At 38.9% G+C, this 26,281-nt stretch overlaps 1 protein-coding gene across 1 annotated transcript in view; it reads right to left on the reverse strand.

The window, feature by feature from the left end:
• The window catches only part of rsrc1 (arginine/serine-rich coiled-coil 1), a 241,875-nt gene that overhangs the window by 185,402 nt on the left and 30,192 nt on the right, over positions 1 to 26,281 (reverse strand). Inside the window, exon 4 of the mRNA XM_036556107.1 lies at positions 9,737 to 9,943. Within this exon, the coding sequence (XP_036412000.1) occupies positions 9,737 to 9,943 (207 nt within the window). The remainder of the gene's footprint in view (positions 1 to 9,736; positions 9,944 to 26,281) is intronic.

Consider the following 26,281-nt stretch of genomic DNA (forward strand, 5'->3'; position numbering starts at 1 on the left):
CTGATTCAAAAAGCAGTGTGGGCTGAAACACTCCTCATAACTTCAGTCTAAATGGGCAAGGCTAGCCTGCTGTGGGCCAAATGAGGAGATATGTGTAAATGAGTCGTGACATCACAAAAAGGATGAATTTCCATATATGAACTGGAGAGCGACTGGCGCATAAAAGTCTTTTTTGCAGAAAAAAAAATTAGGAAAATACGATTTTCCATGATATGAGTCCTTTAATACTTAAATCTAAAAATCCCATAGAAAGATACATGACACAAACATAAGTGGTCAAGTCAAGGTAGCTCACAGACAAAAGACTGGCACTTAACCTGTTTAACTCCCTGCTTTACATACACACGCCTCTCTCTGTCACGCACAAGCGCACCGCAATCACCCATTTACCCTTTGCCACTGGTGAAAAGCAACACGATCGCTTTACAACGTCTCGTCTTTTTCGATAAATTTTGCATGAAAACACGTCGTGCGGAGCCCAGAGATGCCTGCTGTCATCCTAGAGGTGTGATAAATGTTTAATGAAAACAACACCACACGCGGCTGTGTCAGCCTCCCGCTAAGCCTGTCACCCCCTTTGATCCTCTCTCTCACTCACACACACACACACATATACAGAGTGGAGGAGTTCCTCACACACTCAACCGTCACTCTGCAACCTGGATGCAAAAAGGTAGACTGATCCGTGTTCGCGCACCGGAGGTTAACAAAACAGCATCCTGCCAAAGACGAGCAAAAAAGTACCTGATGGTTGTCAGAGTAAAGGCAAAAAGCATTATTAAAGCACTACTTTTAAAGTGCTCATAAGCGCAGTGCTTAAAGTGGCGTGCTGCAGGAGAGTGACAGCTGTAAAAGGACACCTGGAGCAGGTTACAGGAAGCTTTGATCCGGCGCCAGCCGCACTCCACTCATCACTGCGCTAATTGCACTCCAGTCCTTATGATATCACTCCTATCATAATCATCGTTAGTGCAGCGCCACTGCTGATGCTGCCTTCACTGCTGCTCAACGTTTACTGCCGTCACCAACGCTGCTCGTAATCAAAACATAAAGCTGTGGACCACACGCTGCGCTGACGCTACTGTAATCCTGATGAGTAATAGACTCACAAGGTAAATCAGGAGCGAAGCAGAGATTAGCTGTTGAGTTCAATTAAAAACAAAAAAAAAAAAGAACAGCAGACAAACTGGGTTGAACATCTTTTCCTGACGAACAGTCACTGGAAAAGAATGTTAAAGCACATTACTATGCAAGTTAGCATGCATTAATGGGAATTCCACTTTTTCTTCAGCAGTTGAGATGTAAACAGAGTGGTTCAGATTGGTTTGGTGTGAAATGGCTCAGATGTCTTTACAGTGGTGGTGATAGGAACCAGGTGTTGCCATGACTACAACACAAATATAGACATTTTATTTACTATGCAAAACTACCTAAATGAATTTTAAATGTAGTTTACAAAACAGTCATATCGCACGGCACAATCTGATTGGTTATGAAGATTCCGAGCTGTGCTGTTATTTGCCCCCTCCCCCCAGAACAACTGTATACTGCTGACCACCAGTTGCTAAGTAATGACCGCTCCACAGCTGACTTTTCACAGTCCAAAAAAAGATGGTTCTTCAAGGGTTCTTTAGAAAAGACATTGGGCCTCATTCACCAACCGTTTTTAAGAAGAAATTTCTTCTTAAAAACCCACTTAGGCAGTTTTGACGAAGATTCTGACATTCACCAATGTTCTCTTATCTGGGATTTGTTCTTAGGTAAGAACAGAATCTACACACACTCAAGAGCACAAAGGTGAGAACAGTTCTGCGCTTTAAGAACACGTCATGAATCTGATGTAGACTTTTTCTCAGGACCTTTCTCAAGAACACATCTAAGACGAAACTTAGGAAGATATTGGAGAACGAGACCCAGTGTTTCTATATAGAGCCATGAACACTCAAAGAACCTTTTGCATGCTTAAAGTGTTCTTTGCATGGTGAAATTGTTCTTCAGATTGATGGAGAATAGCTGTGTCCTAATCCAGGGGCTGCGTCCTTCGGAGGCTGCATTTGAAGGCTGACTGCGTCACAGTGGCACGACTAGGCTGTCCCATTTCGAAGGCTCCTTCATATGCAGCCGAGAAATGTGTCCTTCTTTTCCATGGCAATGAAGGATCCAACGGGTGGATCCTTTGCCAGCCAACATATCTCGAGGTTCATTGCGTGGTGGCAAGGATTTGAGAACATGGCAGCAACAGCAGAGGAGCGAACGGTAGCTAAGGAGACACTTGCAATATAAGTATTGGGTTTAAACAAAGTCAAATAGCCAACGATACAAATGTTAAAAAAAAGCCAATGTGGTCTGAAGCAAAACTTACGCTAACATTTCATTATTTTTGAGGGAGCAAAGAGCCAACAAAGAGAAGCATCTCCAGCTCTAATAAACGAAAAAATCTAATAAAATCAAAGTTTCTGGCTCCGTCTTTAAAGAACTTTGAAAAAACTTGACAGGAGTGACGCAGAGGTAAGGGCGGGAACAGCGGTGCTGTGACGCAAACAGGAAATCCGCCGTAGAGCAGACCGTCTCATTTCGGTTCAGCCTTCGCGGGTCTAAGCAACCTTTGTAGACCGCATCCCCCGAAAGATGCAGCTCCTGAATTGGGACACAGCTTATGTGATGTATATTTTCTAAAAAAGGTTCCATATAGCACCAAAAAGGGTTCTTCTAGTGTTATGATGTCAAGCCTGTAACAAAAGAAAAACATTTTATGGTATATAGAACCATATACAACACATTCTCCATCATTCTGAAGAACCATACTTTTTGGGAGTGTAGTACACACCATGTACAAAAACATAAAGTGACATTTGTTGGATTTTCAACTTTTTCTTCTTAGTTTCTCAGGAAATAAACATTTTCTCATTCCTGAAAGACACAAAACAAACTACAAATACACTTCAGAAATGTTTGCTATTAAATTTCACTGAACATAAAGGATCTGAAAAGCAGATCACTGATGCTTTAGTTCACATGTGTCAGTCTCCAGTCCTTGTGGACCAAAGCACTGCAGACTTCAGCACACTGCCTTATTAAACACACCTGATTCAGCTCAACGGCTAATTAGCAAGGTCTTCATGAACTGAATTCAGAGCGTTAGATGTCTCTCACTATTTATTGAGGGGACCAGCACAAAAGTGTTTATGAAAGCAACTGAGGGGTCATTCAGGTAGACAAATGGGCAAGATTAATAAAATACATAAATAAACATATTCCACACCAATTCACCTGTAGATCTTGGCACAAAAAAAATAAATTAATAAAAAATAAAGCAAAAACAGTTTTATTCCTGCAAATTGGAATGATTTTTTTCACAGAAATATGAGATGAGATGACCCACCAGGCTGCAAGGTTGCATGGAAAAACCCACAAGCGATTACCACAGTGCAGTGCAGCTTAGTGCAAGTTGTGAAGATGTGAAGATGTGTGGTAAGGTGTCCTGGCTGTGTGGAGGTCAGTGTCCAGTCAGCTGGAGGGACATGAGTCCCTGTTGAGTCCCTGTGGGGTCACTCTGTAATGCTCACACTTTCTCAGCGGGATAGCGTTCTGGTCTGCTCCGCTAATTACATTTCTGCAAAAATTTATTTTTATATTTCCCCTCAGGACAGAAAAATAGACCCGTATAGAGGCCATACGCACACATGGACACTGAAACTGGACTGATTGCATCAGACACACTGATACTGTCTCAAGGAGAAACAAAGAACGTGTAACGTGAATGTAGATGTATTAAGGTGGGAAACAATAAAACGATTTGTGAATGGAGAACTTCGAGAGTTTCGCTGGCTAGCTTGTTTTACGTTATCGAACGTACTCCAGGACTTTAAAAGATTAATTTGGGGATGGGTTTCAGAGGGTTGTAGCCTTGTTTGCTGTGGATTTTGGCACAATCCAGCACCAAAACTATAAGACGTTGCCCCATAAGTTATTCTCACAAACATGATGTATATATTCAAATGATTGAAACTGAATATTATTAGCAGGTTGATAAAAAAATAAATAAATAAATAAACCTGAAATATTTAATAGATTTTTAGTAATACTTTTCAATTTAACTGCCCGAATTCTCATTACCTTTTCAACAACTTTTCACAGTAGTCAGACTATTTTAAACTTTATCATCACATATATACCTCAAATATGTAGTATTTTGCATATGTTTCTGCATGATGCTTATGACTCTCCAGTATTTATGGACGTGTTCTGAGGTGGTTTCGTGAGAATGACCCAGGCGTGTTTTCTTGTTACAAGATCACATCCGGCCCAAGAGAACTGCACTTTAAGGAGTTGAATACATTAAACAAAAAAGGACAATTAAATTGTTAATCACAACTATTTATATGGCATTTAATCATCAGTCAAAATATCCTGATCGTGACAGTTTTACAGCTCTATGCGTGGTGGACAGGTTTTCAGTGAGGTACCTCTGAGGCATGGCGGGTGTGTGTGTTGTCGGTGGTCCTGTGTTGCACACACACTGCAATTAGGACATGCAGCAGGAACACCCGAGGCTTCCTCCATCCAGCCTGCCTCCAGTACAGAGCAGAGCAAACTACAGCACTGGAACTAATTATCTTCTATAGAACACTAAAGGCTTTGTGAGAGGTGTGCATGCGTATCTCTGCTGATTTCTGTAGCTGTTTCCTCCTCTTGGGCTCCCTATCAGTCCAGTACTCCGCTGGGACACCACAGAGGGCAGCACACAGCTTCGGGATACTACTGAAAACAGTGTATGTGCTTTTCTGAGGTTTTGTTCTAACTTCTCCCTGAAGATTAAGGGAATGTGGACCAAAAAAAAAAACAAAAACAAAATATTAACACAAACCCTCGCAGCCGTAAGCTACAACACACACACACACACACACACACACACACACACACACACACACAAACCATTCACACACAGCCGGGTCAGAGAGAAACAGATCGCTATCACCGTTTAAGGATATTAAAGACTTAATATAAAAATGCGGAGAGAGATATAAGGCTGGCCTTTATATGTGAGAGACTGCACTTTATTTGGTCCAGTGATACGGATCTAAAAAAGTAATAGTTCTAAATAAGGCTAAATAAATACTAGCGTACACATTGTATATACGGCTGCACAGTGTTTGATTTGACAGCAGCATACTGGGCTTGAAATGAAGCAACGACAGTAGAATGTCTACTTTAATTTAAGAGATTTCCCTACAGGTGAGCTTTCGGAATTAGGGATGCACCCAAATTTGGCCAAAACTGTTCCTTCACCACCAGTTGGATCACATGTTTGTGAAAGTCCGCAGATTTTAGTGCACAATTTCTATTTTTTAGCTTAGTTTAACTTACTGGAAAAAATAAACTATGAAATGTGCCATAACTTTTATACACACCAGATTCTGTGTTTACATTTTATCCCAATTTGTTAACTTCAGCAAATAAACTGTAACTGTGCATTAAAATGTGCAGGAGCTGTAGTGGATGTGTTCACTTCCAATTAGAAAAGCAACAAAACATGTAATTTAACCAGGGGCGCCCAAACTTTTGCATATAACCATAATACCACATAAGCTGCATGCAAGGAAAAAAAAGGCTCCCTCACCTCGAATGTACAAACGCTGTCAGTTAAGTTAGTGAACACAGCTGTACTATATTCTTCGTTTTATGGGCTTTTATTTATTTTTCTGTTTAAAGTATCTACGAAAAAGTCCAAATATGTACCTTTCTCCTGGGAAGCGAATTTAATGCACCTTTAACACCCAAAAAAAGAAAAAACAAAGATTAAATAGACCTTCAAGTGTCTAAATCTAACACTTTCTAAATCATTTCAATAGTACCAAACATGACAAATGTGTTTTTAAATGGTTTTAAACACTACTTGTTTCCTTTGCTCTCCTGAACGAGTCAGCGCAAGCATGTTTAAACTCTTATTCACCAGGGTATATTTTGGTTTGTCCATCTGAATTTACATGACCAAATTGTAAGGCAAATTATTCAGTAACTGGATGAAATAAATGTAAATTTTTATTTTATTTATTTATTTATTTTTTGTAAAAGCTCCCCTCAAATTAACAGAACGTTTTATGATCACACATATTGCTATATGCTTACAATTTAAATCTGCTGAAATCCAAAAATCTTAGACGCTCTTTGTATTATTTTATAAAAGTAATTTTTATAGAGCAGATCACTGAAGAGACACCATCTGTTTATAGTTTATAGCCCAGATTTGTGGAAAAATGTGTCGACTTTCAGGAAAAAAATTGAGTTCAGCTTCTTTTATTATAAGGGTTTAAAATTACATCACCCATCTATTTGACTGGAAAGAAGACAGTTACAGCTCTCATATGACACCCAACTTTTGAATGTAGCTTATGAAATATGTTATGAATATGATGAAGTGCATTTTGGAACCACCAGTGGTCTCAAGGAGTTGAAAAGGTTAAACAATTTCAGCAGCCGCAGATCAACAGTAAAAATTTCAGTAATTATTTTACGGTTTCTACAAGGAAGAAGGAACATTTATAGGGAGAACCAGCAAGAGATACAACACCCCTCCTCCACTACAGGATTAATACCACCCAAAAAACATGACTCAATACACAGAATTCAGCAAAATAACAGAAGCTGAAAGGAAAGTCCTTGGCTAGCGTTTTAGAGTCACTGTCAAAATTAGCTAAAATGGTCGGTCACTAACGAAACATTTGGTAGTTTTGGAGTTGTTATTATTGTTTTAGTAGTGACAAAATGGAATGTTAAGTCATTTATTTTAATAAAATAAACATAATTAAGGCATAAGACCATTCAACACAAAAGGATATTAGTCCAAAGTCCAAGTTCAGTTAAAAGTCTTTTTCAACTTTGAACCAACTCAGCAAAACGATCCATATCAGATCTTTAGTATTTAGTGAAGTCTTAGGCTACGTTCACATTACCAGGGTGAAGTGGTACAAATCTGATTTTTGCCCTAATGTGACTCAGATCTGATGTTTTCAGAGCTGTGTGGACACGCAAATCTGACCTCATCAACTCCGACCTGAGCCACTTTCAGCGTTACCACGGCAGCAGCACCGAACAGAAGTTAAAGCCTGTAAACGGTGGAAAACCAGCACATCTCACCTTTTTCTCCTTCATCTCGCTCTAATGATGAAGCTGAGAACTGATCAGAGTTAATTATCTTCTCAGCGAAGCTCGTTCTGCTCGTTAGTTTGTGCTAATGATGCTCGTGATTCATTCATGTGACGTTACTGAGTAGGATGTGCGCATGCGGGTCATTTCAGGATGCCGGTTCGTTCATATTAATGACAGATTCAAATCACTTGCCTAAACGAGTGTGAACCATTGAGTCAGAGAGATCGGATTTGAGCAAAAATCGGATTTGAGCGATGAGGCTTGTAATGTGAAGGTAGCCTTACACACCCATGCGGTCCGCAGGTTAAAAATAGATTAAGATGTTTCTCGTTTCTCTGAACGTTTCTCGTTCCTCCTACTTCCCAAAGCACGTGTGATTCTGTCAGCGCGACAAGCCATTCAAAATGACTGACAGCCACGGCCCGCATCATCGCATCACGCAGCCCCCCAATCGCATTAGGCCATGCTGCTTTGGGGCGGCAGCGAAGTAGAAGTGCTAAAATGAGAAAGCAGGTGGAAACCACTTTAGCCCGTGCTCACACATATTACACCAGAGAGAGAGGAGATCAGACCTGAGTGAGCGAAGGTAGTTTAACATGGACCGGCTGAGGGAGGGAGAACGGAGCAGGAGGGGAAATGCAATAGCGGGCCGGTGGGACTGTGAAGACACCGCGCTTGGAGAGCAAAACTGGAGCTAGATGGATGAGGACGAGTATGTAGACTCTGTCCCAACCCCCTGCTGGATTCACCAGCACGGAGGATAGAGTTGCTGCGAGTGGGGTAATGAGAGAGTGAGACGGAGGAGAGAGTTGTTGGGCGTGTGTTCACTAACGGCGTAAAAATGCACTGAATATTTTTGGGCTCAAATAAAATATGGAGGCTGTTTTTCTGGCATAAAGATAAAACACAAGCATTGCTGCAATTGTACTTAATCCGCTACTGCATTAATACTTCATCCAGTCATGTGTTTATTAGGGCTGTGACAAATATTCAAGAATATTCAATAAATTTGATAATTAAAATATCAGTAAACAGAACACCCTTTCGAATAACTGACGGTCTTACCACTTTTACAAACACACGCATTCCATGGGGAAAGAACTGTTTTGTCATCAAGCTAAATGGTAGTTTGTCACAAGTTGCCAGCTCTGCACACCAGACTCAGTGTAGATGTAGTGATTTGGCACAGCTTGCATTTTAATGCAGTAGTATGGTTTGTACCTCCAAGTGCAGTCCAAACAAGTTTCCTACTGCCCTGGATAGCTAGCTAGCATGTTCCCAGTTGTGTTTATTGCCAACAGCATGCAGGCTAACTCCACAGAGCTGTAGGAGAATCGTTCAGATCAGGCGATAAAGCCGATGTGGCTGAATTTAGCGTTTGCTCTGGTATAAAGCTTGTTCAGCAGCTCTTCATCACACTCTGTCCACTGAGAGGACTTCACTAAAATGCTGTTTTCCTTTCTAAGAGGATGGTTAAGTTTTTTTTTATTTTAGCTTTCCATCAACATAATTATTCATCAGAGATATTTTTTCACTGACTTCCAGAATTTATAGAGCTTGTAGAACTGTCATTAAAAAGAAAAGTATTTAACAGAATATCCAAAAAATGAAAATACTCTTTAGCTGCAGCCATAGTGTCTATGGAAATCAGTTCTGTATTACATGGGAATGAAATAATTGAATCAATCAATGGTGGAATTTCTAATTTTGTGATGAATCGTTCCCTTAAGAACGATGTGAGGTCTGAGATTCAAATTTCCGGTCATACTTAGTATTCAGTAAGTACATTACATTACACTTATCTATGGAAAACATTTCACTTTGCCTTAATGTGAGTGTGATGTAATAGATGTGATTAAGTTTTCAGAAATAATGAGGCTGTAAGTAGGCTAAGCAAGCATTAGCTACAACCATAAACAGTGAAAATATGTTCATCTGCATAGAGACCCACAAGTACTCACTGCCTACCGTTGCACCAAAAAGCTGTAGTGTTAGCATTAGCTCATTAGCTCATCTGAAGGGGTTGACTCAGTTTCACACGCCTCATTCAACAGCTAATTGTTTATCATGCAATGACCACAAGATAACCCTTGGCTATTTTTTGTGTAATAAAACATGTCTTTGAAAGCGCATCTCTGTTTACTGCTAAATGCTATTCAGAATCATTTCCTAAAGAATCACAAGCAAACTAAACTGCTACAAAGTGAATATTTACACCTAAGTGGTGGGAGATATTTAAAAAATACAACATTACGACGACACTTGAATCCATTTTCACGATATACGACATGTATCACAATAGTTGGAAGTTTATGAATTTTTTTTAAAGTTTTAATTTTTAGCTTTAAAAAAATAGACTACTTAACCAAAAAAGTTTCAAACAATTGTTAAAATGTTTGATGCATGAACTTGTTTAGTGTTGTACAGGTACTGCTGATACCCATCACACTTAGAAAAGTATGTGAAGTTGCAATTTATCATGATAACACTATCATATCATCATATCACCCATCCCTATTTATACTGCCGGTATTCATGTGTGTTAAAGTGAGAGGGAAGATGAAAAAACAAAAGAAAATATTCCTACCCTTGTTTTTCCTTTTCCTTGGCTTTTGCATCTTTCTCTTTCTCACGGTCTCTGTCCCGTCCTCTCTCTCTTTCCCTGTCTCTCTCTCTCTCTTTGTCCCGGGTCTTGCGCTGGCTGCGGTCTCGGTCTCGGCTCCGACTGCGACTGCGCCTCCTGCTGGACCGGCCGCTACTACGACTGCGGGACCTGCGGTGACGGGAACGAGACCTGCACACAAACACAAACAGGGCTGCATGAAAGGTTTGATTAACAGCAAACATCAACAATAAAGGCAAGAGATTAATAAAAGCAAGAAAACTCCCAATCCAATCTAATCTAGAAGGGATCGGTATTGGCTATATCAAACAAGATCCAACAAGCTATTTATCCTGCTGTCGAGCTAAATAATATTGTATGAAACCCGCGGAACACAATCACATTTCCCAAACACACTGCGTATCCACAAGTATCCAGACACTCCTTGTAATGAGTGAATTCAGCTACTTTAAGGGCAGCCACTGCTCACACAGCTTGTATAATTTCCATAGAAAAGCACTGACCAATAGAATGGGATACTCTGGAGCAGCTGCACATGAGCTGAAAGTCACCATGCTCAATCCCAAGTGTCGGCTAGAGGGGTATAAAGCCCCCCAGCATTGGGCTGTGGAGCAGTGGAACTGTGTTCTCTGGAGTGATGGAGCTCCATCCAGTACCTTTGGGATGAGTTGGAGTAATCCAGACCTGACCATCCAACATCAGTACCTGACCTCACTAATGCTCAATCAAATCCTTACAGCAATGTTCCATCATCTCGTGTAAAGCCTTCCCAGAAGAGTAGAAGCTGTTACTGCAGCAAAAGAGGACAAACTCACTATTAATACCCTTCATTTTAGGAAAAACGCCGGAGAAGCTTTTGGACACACAGTGCATGTCAGGCTTGCATTTTAATTTCACATGCAAGTAGTGTATTCAAGATAAATGGTCATTTAAAGATAATTCAAAATTATATCAACACATCACTGAATAAGTAGAAAAGAAAAATCATGTAGAAACTCACAAGTCATCACAATCTACCACTGAACCGGTTATCTCTAATGTTAGCGATAGCCCATTAGCTTATCTGAACGGGCAGCCTCCACTTCTCAAAACTTAAACTACTAGTTTAAACGCACAAGGACCAAAAGATTTCCACAGCAGACTCAGACTTTAGGTAAAAATAAAATAATCCTCCTTTACAGTAAAATACATTCTGGAACCACAGGCACCATTTAGGGTGGAACAGGATATATGATATAAGAATATGAAGCTGGCGAACGTGAAGTGACTTTAGCCTCGTGAAAAGTCGAACGGCTATAGCAGAACAAAGTAAGTCTGTGTTTTCGTTTATATTATATTTTAATATTATTCTATACTAGTACTTTGGCACATACTGAGACATATTTACACCAAAGATGATAAAATATTACTTCAGTAAATCTGGACATAAAATGTTGTGGCTGAAGGTGGTTTGATTTTTGTTGAATGGACAAAATGGCTCTTCTTAACGTTTAAGTTGCCGACCTCTAGGCCAAATCACGGTTTTACTGATGAAGTGAAACAGGCCAGATTTTATGTTTTAAATTTTTTCATTCAGTAAATATACAGTAATTGTGCATTAAAAAGTGTGTTCTATGTAGAGGAAGTGTTTATTTTCTTTTATTTCATCACTTAGAAAAGCAATAAAACATGTAATTTGACCTGGGCGCCCAAACCTTTTCCTACGACCATAATACCATATAAACTGAACAATATTGTTGCCACACTTTTGAGACTTAGGGCTTTTTGAGAAAATAGGGCTCCCTCACCTCACTGTCACTGGGGCACTTCCCTCATGGGTTTGTTTCCAGCATGTTTAGTTAGTAACAACTGTAATGTGTTCAAACTATATTCTTTTAAGTTTTTTAAGTGTATTTTTTCAGTTTAAAGTGGTCATGAAAAGGTACAAATATGTACTTTTCTCCTAGGGGAACGATAAAAATATAAAATATAAAATGTGGCCTATGCAAAAGTTATGGCACCTATCCTAACTTAAACTCAACATTTAGAAATGGTGCACCATAATTTGCAGAAACAAATCACATTTAAGTGTGTTCTCTGTAGAAGAACTGTTTATTTAGTTTCATACTGAAAATCAACAAAACGTATTTTTTTTCCTGGGAAAACTTTAACGATGTTAAATGTGCTATATCAACTATTTTATGTATAAAAACTGAGGAAAATTCAGTTTTCCACAACGTGGGTTCTTTAAGGATCACATTGTACCTTTGAGGGTATGTTTCCAGGAGAAGAGTAGAAGGACAGAAGGGCTGTAGATAGTGTCCATTAGGGAGGGGCTGAATGACTGTACACATGATATTGATCCTCACAGACAGGGCAGAGGACGCGGGGAGATTTACTGGGCCACTTATCGGGTCTACTGACCTCTCAACAATTCTTTCTCTCTCTCTCTCTCTCTCTCTCTCTCTCTCTCATACACACACACACACACACACACACACACACACACACCATTCTATCAAATGAGTTCAAACTGCATTTCACAGTTTTAAAAAAACAATTAAGTATTCAGAGCTCAGATATTTACAAGGATTGTGTTCTGATCTATATATGCGTTAATAAAGACAGTAATAAGCTAATCATTTTTTTTTTTAAATGATCATGTATAGCGTACTTTTTGTTGGGAAGTGTCTGCCCCAAACCCCAACCCCTAAATTTACACTTGTGGAAATAATACTTACATTTTGTTATTTTGTGTTTTTTCTTTTTTATTTCTTTTAAAGTGAAGCTGAAAGATTTAACTTATCACAAATAATTTTTTTTTTCTTTACTCAGAAAATGCTGTCCCGTGTTTTCATGTCACTACTGAAACATAGTTTTAGTCCACAGACAGAGAGTCTTATTTTAGCCACACCCCTGCATTTCAGAGCGGGAAGTGAGGCTGCATCCCTGTCCCTCATGGCCACATGGTGAGCAGTTACAGCCCATCGTTTTGAAGTAAATCTGTCCCAAAGTTTGAAAATCAGTGTGGAACATTAAGTATTGTCACTACCGAAACACAGATTTTCTGCAGTTAAGCAACTTTTTTGAGTTTTAATGAAAAATATGATGATTTTATGTGGTTACAGCTGTGTTTGCGAGTCATGTACTGGCCGCATTTTTGAGTTCTGCTCAAAATCGCCAGTACTGAAACAGTCACTACCGAAACATTTGGTAAAGTTTGGGTAGAGTTATGATTGTTTTGGTACTGACAAAATGGAATGTTCAATCATGAGTTTTAATAAAATAGACATAATTAAGGTACAGTGTCACTCAAAGCAAAAGGATCTTTATCAAACGTCCAAGGTCAGTTAAAAGTCTGACGTGTGCTTTCAACTCTGACTCTGAACCATTTTGGTAGAATGATCCATACAAGACATTATATACAAAAGCACAGAAAACTAAAAGAAATCAACATACAAAGTATGCAAAAATACATTGTTGTGTTTATGACTGTATTAGTTTATTACATTCTTGTCTGCTAAAATGATGATGAAATAAGTATAGGTAGAGAATAGGTAGTTTGGGTATATTGCCATCACCGCTGTCCTGATTCATCGATTACTAGATTTAAAAAATATCATTCATTCCAATTAAATCTGCACTGATATATTTCTCAGAACTTTTCTTTAACTGTGTTGACTATTAAGAGAATTCGGTCGAATCGAGACACCTTTAACACAGAAAATAGCAAAAAAAAAACTCAATCTTGAACTGAAAATCGTATTGAACCTGAAAATATGTGTATCGTTACAAAAGGGCAAACATTAACATAATAACATTAACATTATCACTCCTCACTTCTGCAGTAGCGAGATGTGTTTTGAGACTCTACCATATATAAAACGTGAATTTAGCTCTTTTAAAAGTTAATATGCATTGTTTAAAAAAAAAAAAAACTTAATGAATTGTTAAAACAATCAGACGATTACTCAGTTATTAATATAATTGAGAGTGACCGCCCTAATTGTGATCTAAACACCACCAGTGAAACTAAACAGGTGATGTGGGAATAAGAGTGAGGAGACGAGCGCCACGCCGAGCCGATCCTGACTCAAACAGACATCATTCACTCTCTCCCTCCACGTCCTGTGATTTATGATTGATGTATCAACAGTCATATGCTCATTACTTCTGCTTTAAGTGCTCATTTCCATATTAGATAGACTTTTTCATGCATATTAATGCCTCGTTTTCAATATTTCTGGTGGCTTTTTTCATCACTCTGCAGAGAACGCTGATCACAGAGGGGACATATGGTCGTACAGTACTGTTCACGCCAGCATTGTATCTGAAGAAAAGCAGTCGTACGTGTGAAATACATCTTAGTGTTACACTGGTTTGTATTGAAATTATTCCCATTGCAATTCTATTAGGATCTCCAAATGTGGAAAATGCTTGTAGGTCCACATCCTACACCAGTTTTTTCAGTGTATGTTTTCCCTTGAGGTCCTTTAAAACAGTCATAACTCATTTTTACATCTGTTTTCCAACCTCTCTTTATCACTTAGAGTTAAACAAACTGTTTTTGCTACTGCACCTTTAAGACTGATTTATGTAAATGAGCTCTGTTCTGATTAGCTCCCCCATTTTGTGCTTCATTGAAAAAGCACTAAGAGCTGAAACACTCACTAAAACTTCAGTGTGAATGGGTGAAGCTAAACTGCTATGAATGTAGATTAGTTGCTTCTTGTGACCTCACAGAAACAATAAATTACCAACATGTGTTTTTTGCAGCTTAATTAATTGTGAACTATGCAAATGCTAAAAATATTATGATGGCAAGTGAAATCATTAAATTTGATCAAAATATTCAATATTTCTCATTATGAGATTGTTGTAAGAGTATGATAAGACTATTTAACTTTATTTAAGATTTATTATTTAACAGTATTTCCAAAGAGATAAAGGCGAGTGATTGTAAAGCCCCCAGCGGCTTCTCTGAGTGCTGAATGAGCTTCCGATGCTGCTCGAATTTGTAAATATTACAGCCATTCACACTACGAGTTTTAGCTGAGAAGCTGCGGAGCCTCTCGGCTTTTAGGCCGAGACGTCGCCTGAAGCAGCTGGCCGAGCGAGGACACTGCACACGGAAAGCTGGCGCGAATCCTTTCTAGGCTAATGGCTAACAGCTAACCTCAAGAGACTGGCTTTTCCTTCCACTGTCTTTTTCCCCCTTTAACTCTTTACAATCTGATGTCTGCTCCTCTGACAATAAACTGTTATAACAGTTATGACAAAACTAATACCTTAAAGAGTAATTACACCCCACTATTTTCAGCTCACTCCACACCTGGCTCAACTTTGAAAAATGCTTAAAAGGGAGGGGCATGCTGGGAGGGGCACTGCAGTGATGTACGGGCTTGGAGGTGGGACTGGGAGGGAAACCGGGTGGGCTGGGCTGCTGTGTTTTTAGACCTAGCATATGTTAGCTACCAGAAAATATGGAGAGAGACAGAATCAAACGCACTTTTGCAACTGAGAGTCTTACGAGGTTGACGATTTTTCTACACTACCATCCCCATCTTTGACGAGGGATGGTGTTTATGATCAGGCAGTGCGTCTTGAGCATTAACAGTATGAGCCGCTGACTCAAGCCGCTGTAGCGTTAACGTAGTGCCAGAAAATGATTAGCAGCGAGCGGCAGAGGTGCCGAACGGCAGAACATTACAGAGCAATGCATTTCAGCTGTTGAAAAAAAATGAAAAAAAGGTCTTACAGTGTTGTTACTCTTTAAAACGAATTGCAAATTGTGTACCGGATGAGCCAGTAAATCACCCAATACTACACAAAACCACACAAATGTTATTTGTAGACTTCAATTAAGATGTTAAGACGTCTTTACTTATCAAGACAGCACTTGCACTGCAGTGAATGTGTCTTTGTGCGAGGACTAAACATAGATGATTCTTGACTTTCAGTACATTTTTGACACCCATACTTTTACTGAAGTATAATTTCTCTGTACTGTTTGCACCCCTGAACTAAACATGGGGTACTACAGCAAAGAAAAAACCTTCGCAGGTGAAAATTATACCATTTCCAAAACCTACAAAGGCAGAGGCACTGCCAAAAAATACATTTAAAAAGCCAGTCTGTAAAGACTACATCCCAGATTTTCCTTCCTGCCCCCTCTTTTAGTGAGCAGGGAGAAGGTAACAGTTATTGTTACGCATGTGGGAACACGAGAGCAGCCCATTTTAGCAACTGTACTCTTGGCCAGCAGATGTAATAAACACCAAATCTGTTGGGGGCGTTTTTTTTTTTTGTTTTTTTTTTCCTCTTTCTACAACCCCAGTACACTTCTGGGCCTGTTGCAAATTAAATTTATTGTAGTTAATAGACTGTGGCGAAGCTGCTAAATGTCAATTTCATTACCAAGGCCTTCCCCTTGGAGAATTATTAGCTAATTTAAGGCTAGGGGTAAATGTGTTAATGTAGGAGTTATAGATAAACACCCACTAACAGACACAGACACAGACGTATTCCAATCCCAAGCCAAGTGTGGGCTATTTTACATTTACTTTTAGTGATTATCTCTGGAGGAAAAGGCCTTCCCCTATGGCCCAAACATATTTTCATTTCTTTTTGAAAAAAGGGACCTCACTGTTCTCCCCCACAACTTCCCGTCCCTCCCCCCCAAACAATCCATTAAATCTAGCAGCAGCGATTGGCTGGGGCAATTTTCCCTGTGAATTATCAATAAAGTAATTACCAGTGTGTGGGAGTGTGGTGGGCGCTTATCGCGGGAACCCCCGCCTAGACTCGGATATGATCCCTCCCCACAACCTATTTGGGTAATTATGTGGGCCTGGGTGAGACTGGACGGTGTAGCGCTGTTATCTGCCCATATTATTTTCCTGCTAAACAAGCTTTTTTCACTCGATGGGAAATTGGACATTAATGGCAGGCCAACGATAGCACACAGGATCCCACGCCTGCCGAATTCATCACCGATTCCCCTCCTTCGCAGACTCCTCTACACCGTACACCTGCAGGTCTACAGGTCTGACCACCACTGAGAACCACATCTGCACGAGGAGGGATGCATGAGCTCACGCCAGGACATGTTGTTTCAGGGTGAAATCACATGATGTAATACCACGAGGCTGATCATTTACAGCCATGCAGACAGAAGCTACAGTTCAACATCTTGGCCAACATCTTGAGAAACCTGAAGAATATCAAAAGCTATGTTCACATTACAAGCCTCGTTGCTCAAATCCGATCTCGCTCGATGGTTCACACTTGTTTAGGTAAGTGACTCAAATCTGTCATTAATATGAACGAACCGGCGTCCTGAAATGACCCACATGAGCACATCCTACTCAGTAACGTCACATGAATGAATCACGTGCATCATCAGTAAACAAACTAACGAGCAGAACGAGCTTCGCTGAGAAGATAATTAACTTTGATCAGCTCTCAGCTTCATTATTAGAGCGAGAAGAAGCTGAAAAAGGTGAGATGAGCTGCTTTTCCACCGTTTACAGGCTTTAACTTCTGTTCGGTGCTGCGGTAACGCGAGGTGGAAAAAAAAAGCACAAGAATTCTGATCTGATCGTCACATTAAGGTCACATGGCCACAAATCGGATACGTATCCGATCTAGGACCACATATGAAAGTGGCTCAGGTCGGATTTGAAAAGATCAGGTTTGCGTGTCCACACAGCTCTGAAAACATCAGATCTGAGTCACATTAGGGCAAAAAATTGGATTTGTGCCACTTCAACCTGATAATGTGAACGTAGCCAAAGATCTTGAGACACTTGGAAAACATCCAGTTAGTTTCCTGAGAAACTTAAAAAATATCTAATCAAGAATAGTGCATAGAATTTTTTTTTAAAAAGAAGAAAAAGCAAATATATATATATATATATATATATATATATATATATATATATATATATAAATATTTTGTGACGCTACACAAAAGACTTCACTAATGTCATGTATCATATATGATGCTGAATGTCTGAAGCTAATTTCTTAGTGAAATGGCCATCAGATATGCATTTTGCTGCATCTCGCAGCGACTCTGCTTGCTTGTTTCCGGTACCACCGTCTGTTTTCGCACATGTGCAGACTGAGAAATCCGAAAGAAATCAGAGTAAGAGTTTACATTCACTGAGAAATCTGATTACAGTGATAAAATTCAGCCTCTTTATGTTGTTTACATGACCATTTGAATAATCAGATAACTGCAGAAATTATGATTATGATTACGATAGGATTATTGAGTGCATGTAAACACACTCACTGATGATTATTTGAAGTAGAAGTTTACTGAATGAGCACCGTTTGTACTGTGTTTCCAGTGTGATTGTTGTTGTCGATACATTTGCAAACCTAAAGCACACAACTGTGAGATTTATTAACTGTCGAAACGCTGCCGCCACATGCTTTGTGCAATGGGTAATTTTTGTACTATAAAGGGGAATAAAAATCAGGGGTAAATAACATGTTTTCCATTTAGTTATTGCACTTTTTTCCCCACTTTAGAATCCAGCTTACCAAGTTTTCACAGCCCACATAATCAAATATCTGCAAATATCATAAAAAGCTTGATTTGTTTAACAAATATGCCTCAGCCCTGCAATCCTGCTCTAAACAGTTACAACAGCAGTTCCACAAATAGATCCAAAAAATGCAACAAAGATATCGTATTTCACATATGAATCCATTTTCACTACTCACATCATCAGTGGGATGTTTCTTGCTTTGCTGTCATATTGTGTACTTCAATCAACACAGCAATAAAGGCTGAATAAAATCTACTCAGAAACCAAACCCACAACATACATAAAGGACAAAAACCTATAAATCAACCTAAAGAAATACAAAATACCCTCCTATGTGGATAAATAATAATGATGGATTTATGTGGAGATGATGATTCAGTCTATGTTAAGGTTAACAAGAACATAAAGGACTACGAGTGGAAAATTCTTAAAAATGTCAACATATGAAGCCCAAAATGAGCCATACTTTTCCCTGAAGATTCATCCTTTCAAACAGTACACATATATTACATTATCTCATTATCATAATTATTTTAGTTGGTTGCGATTATATTAAAATTGGAAGCTGCCCCTTCGCTGTGGATATACTGACAAATATGGCATATACTGCCGTATAATGTTTTCCACATTAAGTGCTGTTATAGAATTACTATCATGAACTTGCCATGGTGGTAATTATATAACAGCACTTGATGTGGAAAACTTTCCTTTATTAAAAGCCTCTGTTGACCCAAACAACACCCATGATGAAAATGGTAACTTTTACTAACGAGAAATAAGATTTTCTATTATTTGTTAACATCAAGCTAACAAAGGTTCCGGTTCCTAAGTTAAGTTGAGTAAGCATTTGTGACTTATACTTTACTATACACATGTAATTTGTGGCTGTAAACATATATGTATTTGTGAGATACTGGGAGAGATTTGAGTTTTTAACCTTGTTTGAAAGAGAAAAAGTTCTGCCTGCTCCTCCTTCTGCCGTGCTGTGGCTGCCTGTGATTATAAGCTCTGCTCAGAGAAAGGACTGCACAACGAGATCAGAACGTGAGAACACAGTAGGAGTTTGTAAAAGTAAACCTGATCTGGACAGATTTTAAAAAAATCTCTGCTGGAACTGTAACTTGTTTAACTACATTGCAGTGAAGGTATTTCAAGGGGTCCAAGATGACATTACCGTGTATGATTATAAAAAAAAAGGCGTTTGTTAACATGTCATCTGCAGAAAACAAACCAAAATACTGCATTTTTCTGCTAATTTTGGTAACATATAAAATGTGTCATAGCTTTTGCATGGGCCACATTTTCTGTTTTATTTTTTCAATATCTTAACCTTAGCAAATAAACAGTAACTGTGTTTAAAAATGCGCAGAAGTCTGTTCTCTGTAGAGGATATGCTAACATTTTTCACTTCAGGGTGGAAGTATATGTGCCATACATATATATATATACATACATATATATATATATATGTATATATATATGTATATATATATGTATATATACATACATATATATATATATATATATATATATGTATATATACACACACACACACACACCGATCAGGCATAACATTATGACCACCTCCTTGTTTCAACGCTCATTGTCCATTTTATCAGCTCCACTTACTATATCTCTGCATACTTTGTTAGCCCCCTTTAACCCTGTTCTTCAGTGGTCAGTGGACTGACAAGGTAGGAGTGTCTAATAGAGTAGACAGCGAGTGGAAACAGTGTTTAAAAACTCCAGCAGCACTGCTGTGTCTGATCCACCCAGACCAGCGCAACACACATTAACACACCACCCCCACCACGTCAGTGTTACTGCAGCGCTGAGAATGATCCACCACCCAAGTAGTACCTGCTCTGTGAAGGTCCATGGGGGTCCTGACCATATATATATATATATATATATATATATATATATATATATATATATATATATATATAAACTTATATTCTCATATATTATCATCAACATTCCATATACAACTCATAACACTCGTGTAGGTTAGGTTCACTGGTGATTTGGATAGTAAATAAAATGTCTATATCTGTGTTGTCATCATGGTGACCCCTGGTTCCTATGACCACCACTGTAAAGGAATCTCAGCGCTTAATCATGCAGAAATTTCGAAAAATGGGTGGAGTTCCCCTTTAACACTATAAGGACCCTAATTGCAGCTTCTGGATTCAAACTGATCCCGCTTTGCTCTAATTCTACATAATGATATACCGCAAACACACAGAGAGACGAGATGAAAGGGGGGAACGACAGCGCGGCACACAGACCGGCTCATCATCATCATTCTGCCTGGAAATCATTTGGAAATAAGAAATAAAACGCTTTAAAAAGCCAGCAGTAAAAATCAATATAGTTAACATCATTAAAGCGCGTTCCCCCGCTGAGCACCTCTTAAAACACACGCGCAGCCACAACAGAGACGCAGACGGACAGACATACACGCACCGAGCAGCCGCGCCACAATTAAGTTAAAAGCGGCGCTGTCTATTTTTACTGCAGACGGCTTCGAGAGCACCTTGAACGAGCCGTGTGGATTTCCCGCTGCCAAAAAGCTCGCGCTAAACAGCTGTTCCCCCCCAGCCACCGTCCGTCCGTCCGTCCGCTCCGCGCGATGCAAATACGCTCACCATCCAGCGCGCCTCACTTTTGAGTGCTCTTCAAACGCAAGTTTAATTTATGAGATTCCTCTAATTACGATGGATGTTGAAAACATTTCCCAAGCTGTTTGCCTCCCTCAACGTCAGCGCGCGCACAAAAGCGTGAAAAGAGCGAAAGCCGCAGCAAATTGAAAGTGTTGTAAAGTAAATAACAGCTATTATAATTACCGCGGCAACTTCGTCCCTGTTTCCTCACTCCCTTAGCAACATATTGGGAAGTGAAAAAAGAAAAAAAAAACATACCATGATTAAAATAAAGAAAATTCCTTGGACTTCTTCAAATCAGCGGTCAGTCAGAGCGAGAGTGGGGGTCGGGCAGCTCACGCTCGGCCCACACACGCTCGAAAAGGTCGCGAGTTCAAAGGCCTTCAAAGCCGCCTCAGATCTAAAGGAACCCATATGTTGCGAAAGTTCCGCGAAGGGAGATTTTTCCCCCTCTTTAGAGTTTTTTAGACGTTTAACTCTTCATTACTCTCCGCTGCGGCAGCTCCGAGCCGCGCCGGCACATATGACCGCCGTCACTCGACAGCGACACCGCAATCCTAAACTGCACAGTCTGGACTGCGCAGCGGTTCGGGCCACATTACACCCCTATTAGTGCCACAGAGGGCACCGGGGAACCCAAACAAGGGGTCAATGAGGGGTGAGGGGTCAGAGTGCCAATAAGGTGCTAACTCACCACTGTCGACACGGGCGATCGTTTGACCGACAGCCTTTCCCCAGCCAGAAAATCTGCCGTCTGCTTTGTGAAGGGCATCGGAAAACTGTGTGGGTGCCATGAAATGCTTTAAACGACCTATTTTCCTTTATTTTTTCCCCTTGAGGTTCAGTTATAACATTTGTGTGGTTTATGTACCAAAAATGGTGATATAGTGATGATGCCGGAGTTTTAGGGGTTCTTTCCAGAACCTTCAGAATCAGAATGTTTGCCAAGTATCAGATGTACATCAACATAACATTAAATCCAATAAATCTAGACAAAGATATAACTTGCAGATTGTTTCTGTACTATTTTTTGTGTATATGTATGTATATCTAGACACACACTCACATATGTGAGTTAAGTACATTTACAATAAATTACAGAAATACAGTGTGTGTGTATATATATATATATATATATATAGACATATTTATATATATTGTACATATATAAAGTATGTACAGACAAAAGAGTGAACAGTGAAAATAAATGTAAATATATTTATATATGTGTATTTTACATTATGTGGAGGTTCTTCAAACTTTAAAATGGTTCTTAACATTCACACGTGACATTTACAAAAATGGTTCTCCACTGAAAGCTTCTTTGGGCAGGGGCCAAATGGTCCAGATTTTTGCTGTAACACAAAAGGGCTTTTTCCAGGAACCAAATTTGGTTTGTCTGTGTTTTCCTGCAAAGAACCCTTTTCTGGGTGCCTTTATTTTTGCACACTCTCTCATTTTTGTTGAATTCTATTTTTCTCACATTAAGTCCACATTTGTATGGTTTTATGTACCAAAAACAGTCATAATTCAATTTTACATTGTCCAACCTCCCTTTATCTCACAGAATTACACAGGTTGTTTACGTTACTGCGCCTTTAAGACTGATATATGTAAATGAGCTCTGTTCTGATTGGCTACCCTGTACTGTGCCTCACTGGAAAGTAGTCAGAGCTGAAACACTTCAGGGGAGTGAGTGGGCAAGGTTAAACTGCTGTAGGCTGAACTGAGGGATATACAGTCATATGTAAAAGTTTGGTCAAATTACATGTTTTGTTGAAGTGAAAATAGGTGAACAAGTCTTCCACATCAGGGGTTCTCAGGCTTTTCCACCTCAAGGCCCACATATGTATCGCTAGAAATGTGATATTTGTGGGCTAAATTTAACACAGCAATGTTTAGGTGCCTCACCCTGCGATAAGAGGCGAGCGTCGCTGAACATCATCAACACACTAGGCCACTGCAGGCCTGTTTGATAGCAGAAATCAGGCAGACCCTAATCGAACCAGGCTTTGGGCACGGTTGTTGAAGAGTTTGAATTAGTGTTATATACCATTTTGATTTTATTCAAATCAATGAGTCACTTTTTTAGCTTCTTTTTTAAACTACAAAGTGCTATCGATAGCATTTTTCAGTTTTTGACATAATTTGAAAATGCCTGTTGCTCTTTACATTGTGTGCAAATTTCATGAAGAATAGACCAAAAGAAACAATGCAAAATGACTTGGAAAAAAACTCTGGTTCCAGTGACTTACATTAAAGGAAAGTAGGTTTTTACCTACCTGGACATACACACACACACACACACACACACATTATATATATATATATATATATATATATATATATATATATATATATATATATTTATGTGGCCTGTGAAAAAGTTATTTGATACTGTGTTTTATAACACTAAAGTTCTCTGTAGAGGATGGGTTAACGTTTGCTGTTGTATGTAACTGAGTTGGTTCTTGTAAGTAAGCACACACACACACACACACACACACACACACACACACACACACATTTATACATACATACATATGTGTATCTATATATATATGTGTGTGTATATATATGTATACATATTTATTGACATACAGCAAGAGAAATCCAGCTATAAGCTAGCACTGACGTTATTACCTCAGCGATATTTTCCTTTCCAGAGGAGAGAACGGCCTACAAAACAACATAGCAGAAAACGTGTTTCTAATTAGCAGGTGTGCTCTCGGGGCAAGATGATGGTTTTTCTGTTCCTTTTTATATACGAGTATTTATGAAGTGACAGTAGATCTGAGAGTCTGCTCCTAACAGCGTTTTATTGTTTAAATGTGGACGCTTATGCCGTGTGCGCTTAAGTGATTTAGGTACCTCACAACTCTGGTATAAGAAAAATCATAAACGTTGAGGCAAAGCATGAGGGCCAACTGTAAAACAGGACGCCAAAGGACCCGTGACACAAAGCAGACGCGCATTCCTCCGCCAAAGGGAAAACTACACTTAATTAAGCATGCGAGTGCATCTGAAATATCACCCTCATAAAAACGCTAACTGTTCGCCACCGCAGATGAACGGAAATGAAGTCAGTGCTCTTTTTTATTATTTTATTGGGTTTGGAAAAACAGGGCGAGCAAAGAAAACGCTGTATTGTAACTGAAATCAGCTAAAACATCTGCTGGGTCTCATCAGCAGAGCGTCCATCGTGAGGGATGACCTAGGAGAGACACGCAGATATCAAATTTTAGCCCACAGAGGATCAATCAGAGCTGTAAGAATGATAGCCTTTAATGGTGGAATGCCATCAGGCTCTGGACTTGTGCTGACAGCCAAATAAGCAGCAGTTCAGCTTCAAACAGGCCTGCTTTTCTCTTTATACTTTAACACGTATGAATATATTTGTGACTGCAAATCTTCAACTACATTTATATTTGCTGTATGCACTAATCTGGAACAAACAATCTGACTTAACACTGAAAATAATCTGATTTCCAAGATCAAAACTACTCATAGCAGTTTTTTCTATTCACTGGTAGTAAACGGTGTGGACCACACAGGAACTGCAGTAACCGCTACAAGGCTCCTTCATGTGAATGGCCTATTCTTTATTGCAGCCTTCTCAAGATGAAGTGCTTTTCAAGCCCAAGAACTCTGCAAGACTTTTCAAACACTCATAAAGCCAATTTCCGTAACCAGCATTATCGTAAATCAACCACAGCCTGGCGCACTGTGGCATTTTATTATTATTATGATATGAAATTCCTATCAAACACAGCATTGATCTTCCTCTTGGCCGATAAAGTGACTAATAAAGTTCTAAAAACATTCAAATATTTTTAAAAGAAAGTGGTTTTAAAGCTAAAAACATTAAGAACTGATACCCAGAACAGAATTTCACGGTATTTTAGTGGTAATTAAATCTTGAAGGCAGTTGACAAAAAATTCTCAAAGCAAAATAAGTTGACAAAAAACCATAAACAAAAAATTACAGAACATTATCATTTAGTAACTTGCTGTAATCAAAATGCTTTTGATATTGAAACATTTAAAATATAGCGTGATTCAAAAAGATTCATCCGATTTCAAAATGATTTATTTCACTTGTAAATCATTACAGAACAATGCAGTAAACTGTAAATGGTCTAACTGAGCATAAAGTTTATTATGTAATTGTACAAGTGCTCAATATGAACCTCCTCCAGCTGTACGGACAACATCAACTCCATAGTCAAATTCATCCCATACTGGATTGAGCATGTCGGGTGTCACTGAACTCACGGCTCTTTCAGTGCGATTTCGGAGATCATCCAGTGTTGTTGGGAGTGGCACATAAACAGAATCCTTAACGTACCCCCACAAAAAAAGTCACATGGCATGAGATCTGGTGATGCTGGTGACCTTTTATTGGAACTGCTGGTACCAACGACGAATGCTTTGAACTGTTGGAGGTTCACTGCCATACTGACAGTCAGAAACTCTATAAACCCTCTTTCAATTGGATTGTGATTGGTTCCTAGGCGCCTCATGGTTGTAAAAATATGGGGCTTTGAAATCGGATGAATCTTTTTGAATCACCCTGTATCTTTCGGTGTCTAGCTTCTAATATTTAAATCTACATTGTGTAAATTATCACTGCATACACAAAGCCAAAATATACTAACATGATGAGTGAGTACAGCCTTTTGAATGGTAGAATATTTGATTTTGATATTTTATCGTAAAAAAGACTTTCGCTCATTCTCATGACTTTCACGCACCTTTTATGAAATGAAACTCCAATATTGGGTTTAAAGCCCAATCGATGTATTGTTTGGTCATTAAATTTGGGCAATATTAAAGTTTATCTGTCCCAATGAAATCCCGCCAATAACACAGTGGTATTTATTAGTAGCTTGTTTTACCTAAATAGAATTAACAGAACTAACAAAACTAAGAAATCTGGACCAAAACATTTATATTTAAGTCTTGTTCTGATGTTCACTTGACTTTAAGATTTATGCCAACTGAAATATAACCATAACTGGTGAGTTTGAGTTTGAACACAAAACACCATCATAGTTAAAAAAGCAAAAACTTAAATGTATTCAACCCTAACATTTGGCATGAGAATAACACTATAACACAAAAAAAAACTTTTTTAATGAAAAAACTGATGAAATATAAGAAACTTAGAGGGAATAAATAGAGAACATAACCGCAAAGAAGCTCAATTTGACTGATTAAGTAAAACTACTTCAGTATAAAACTAAAATCAACAAATAAAAACAAAATGCTGATGATAGATTTTATCAAAACTTTAGCTCCTT

This window comes from Colossoma macropomum, unplaced genomic scaffold (assembly GCF_904425465.1).
Source record: "Colossoma macropomum unplaced genomic scaffold, Colossoma_macropomum, whole genome shotgun sequence".
In the NCBI taxonomy this organism is placed as follows: Eukaryota; Metazoa; Chordata; class Actinopteri; order Characiformes; family Serrasalmidae; genus Colossoma; species Colossoma macropomum.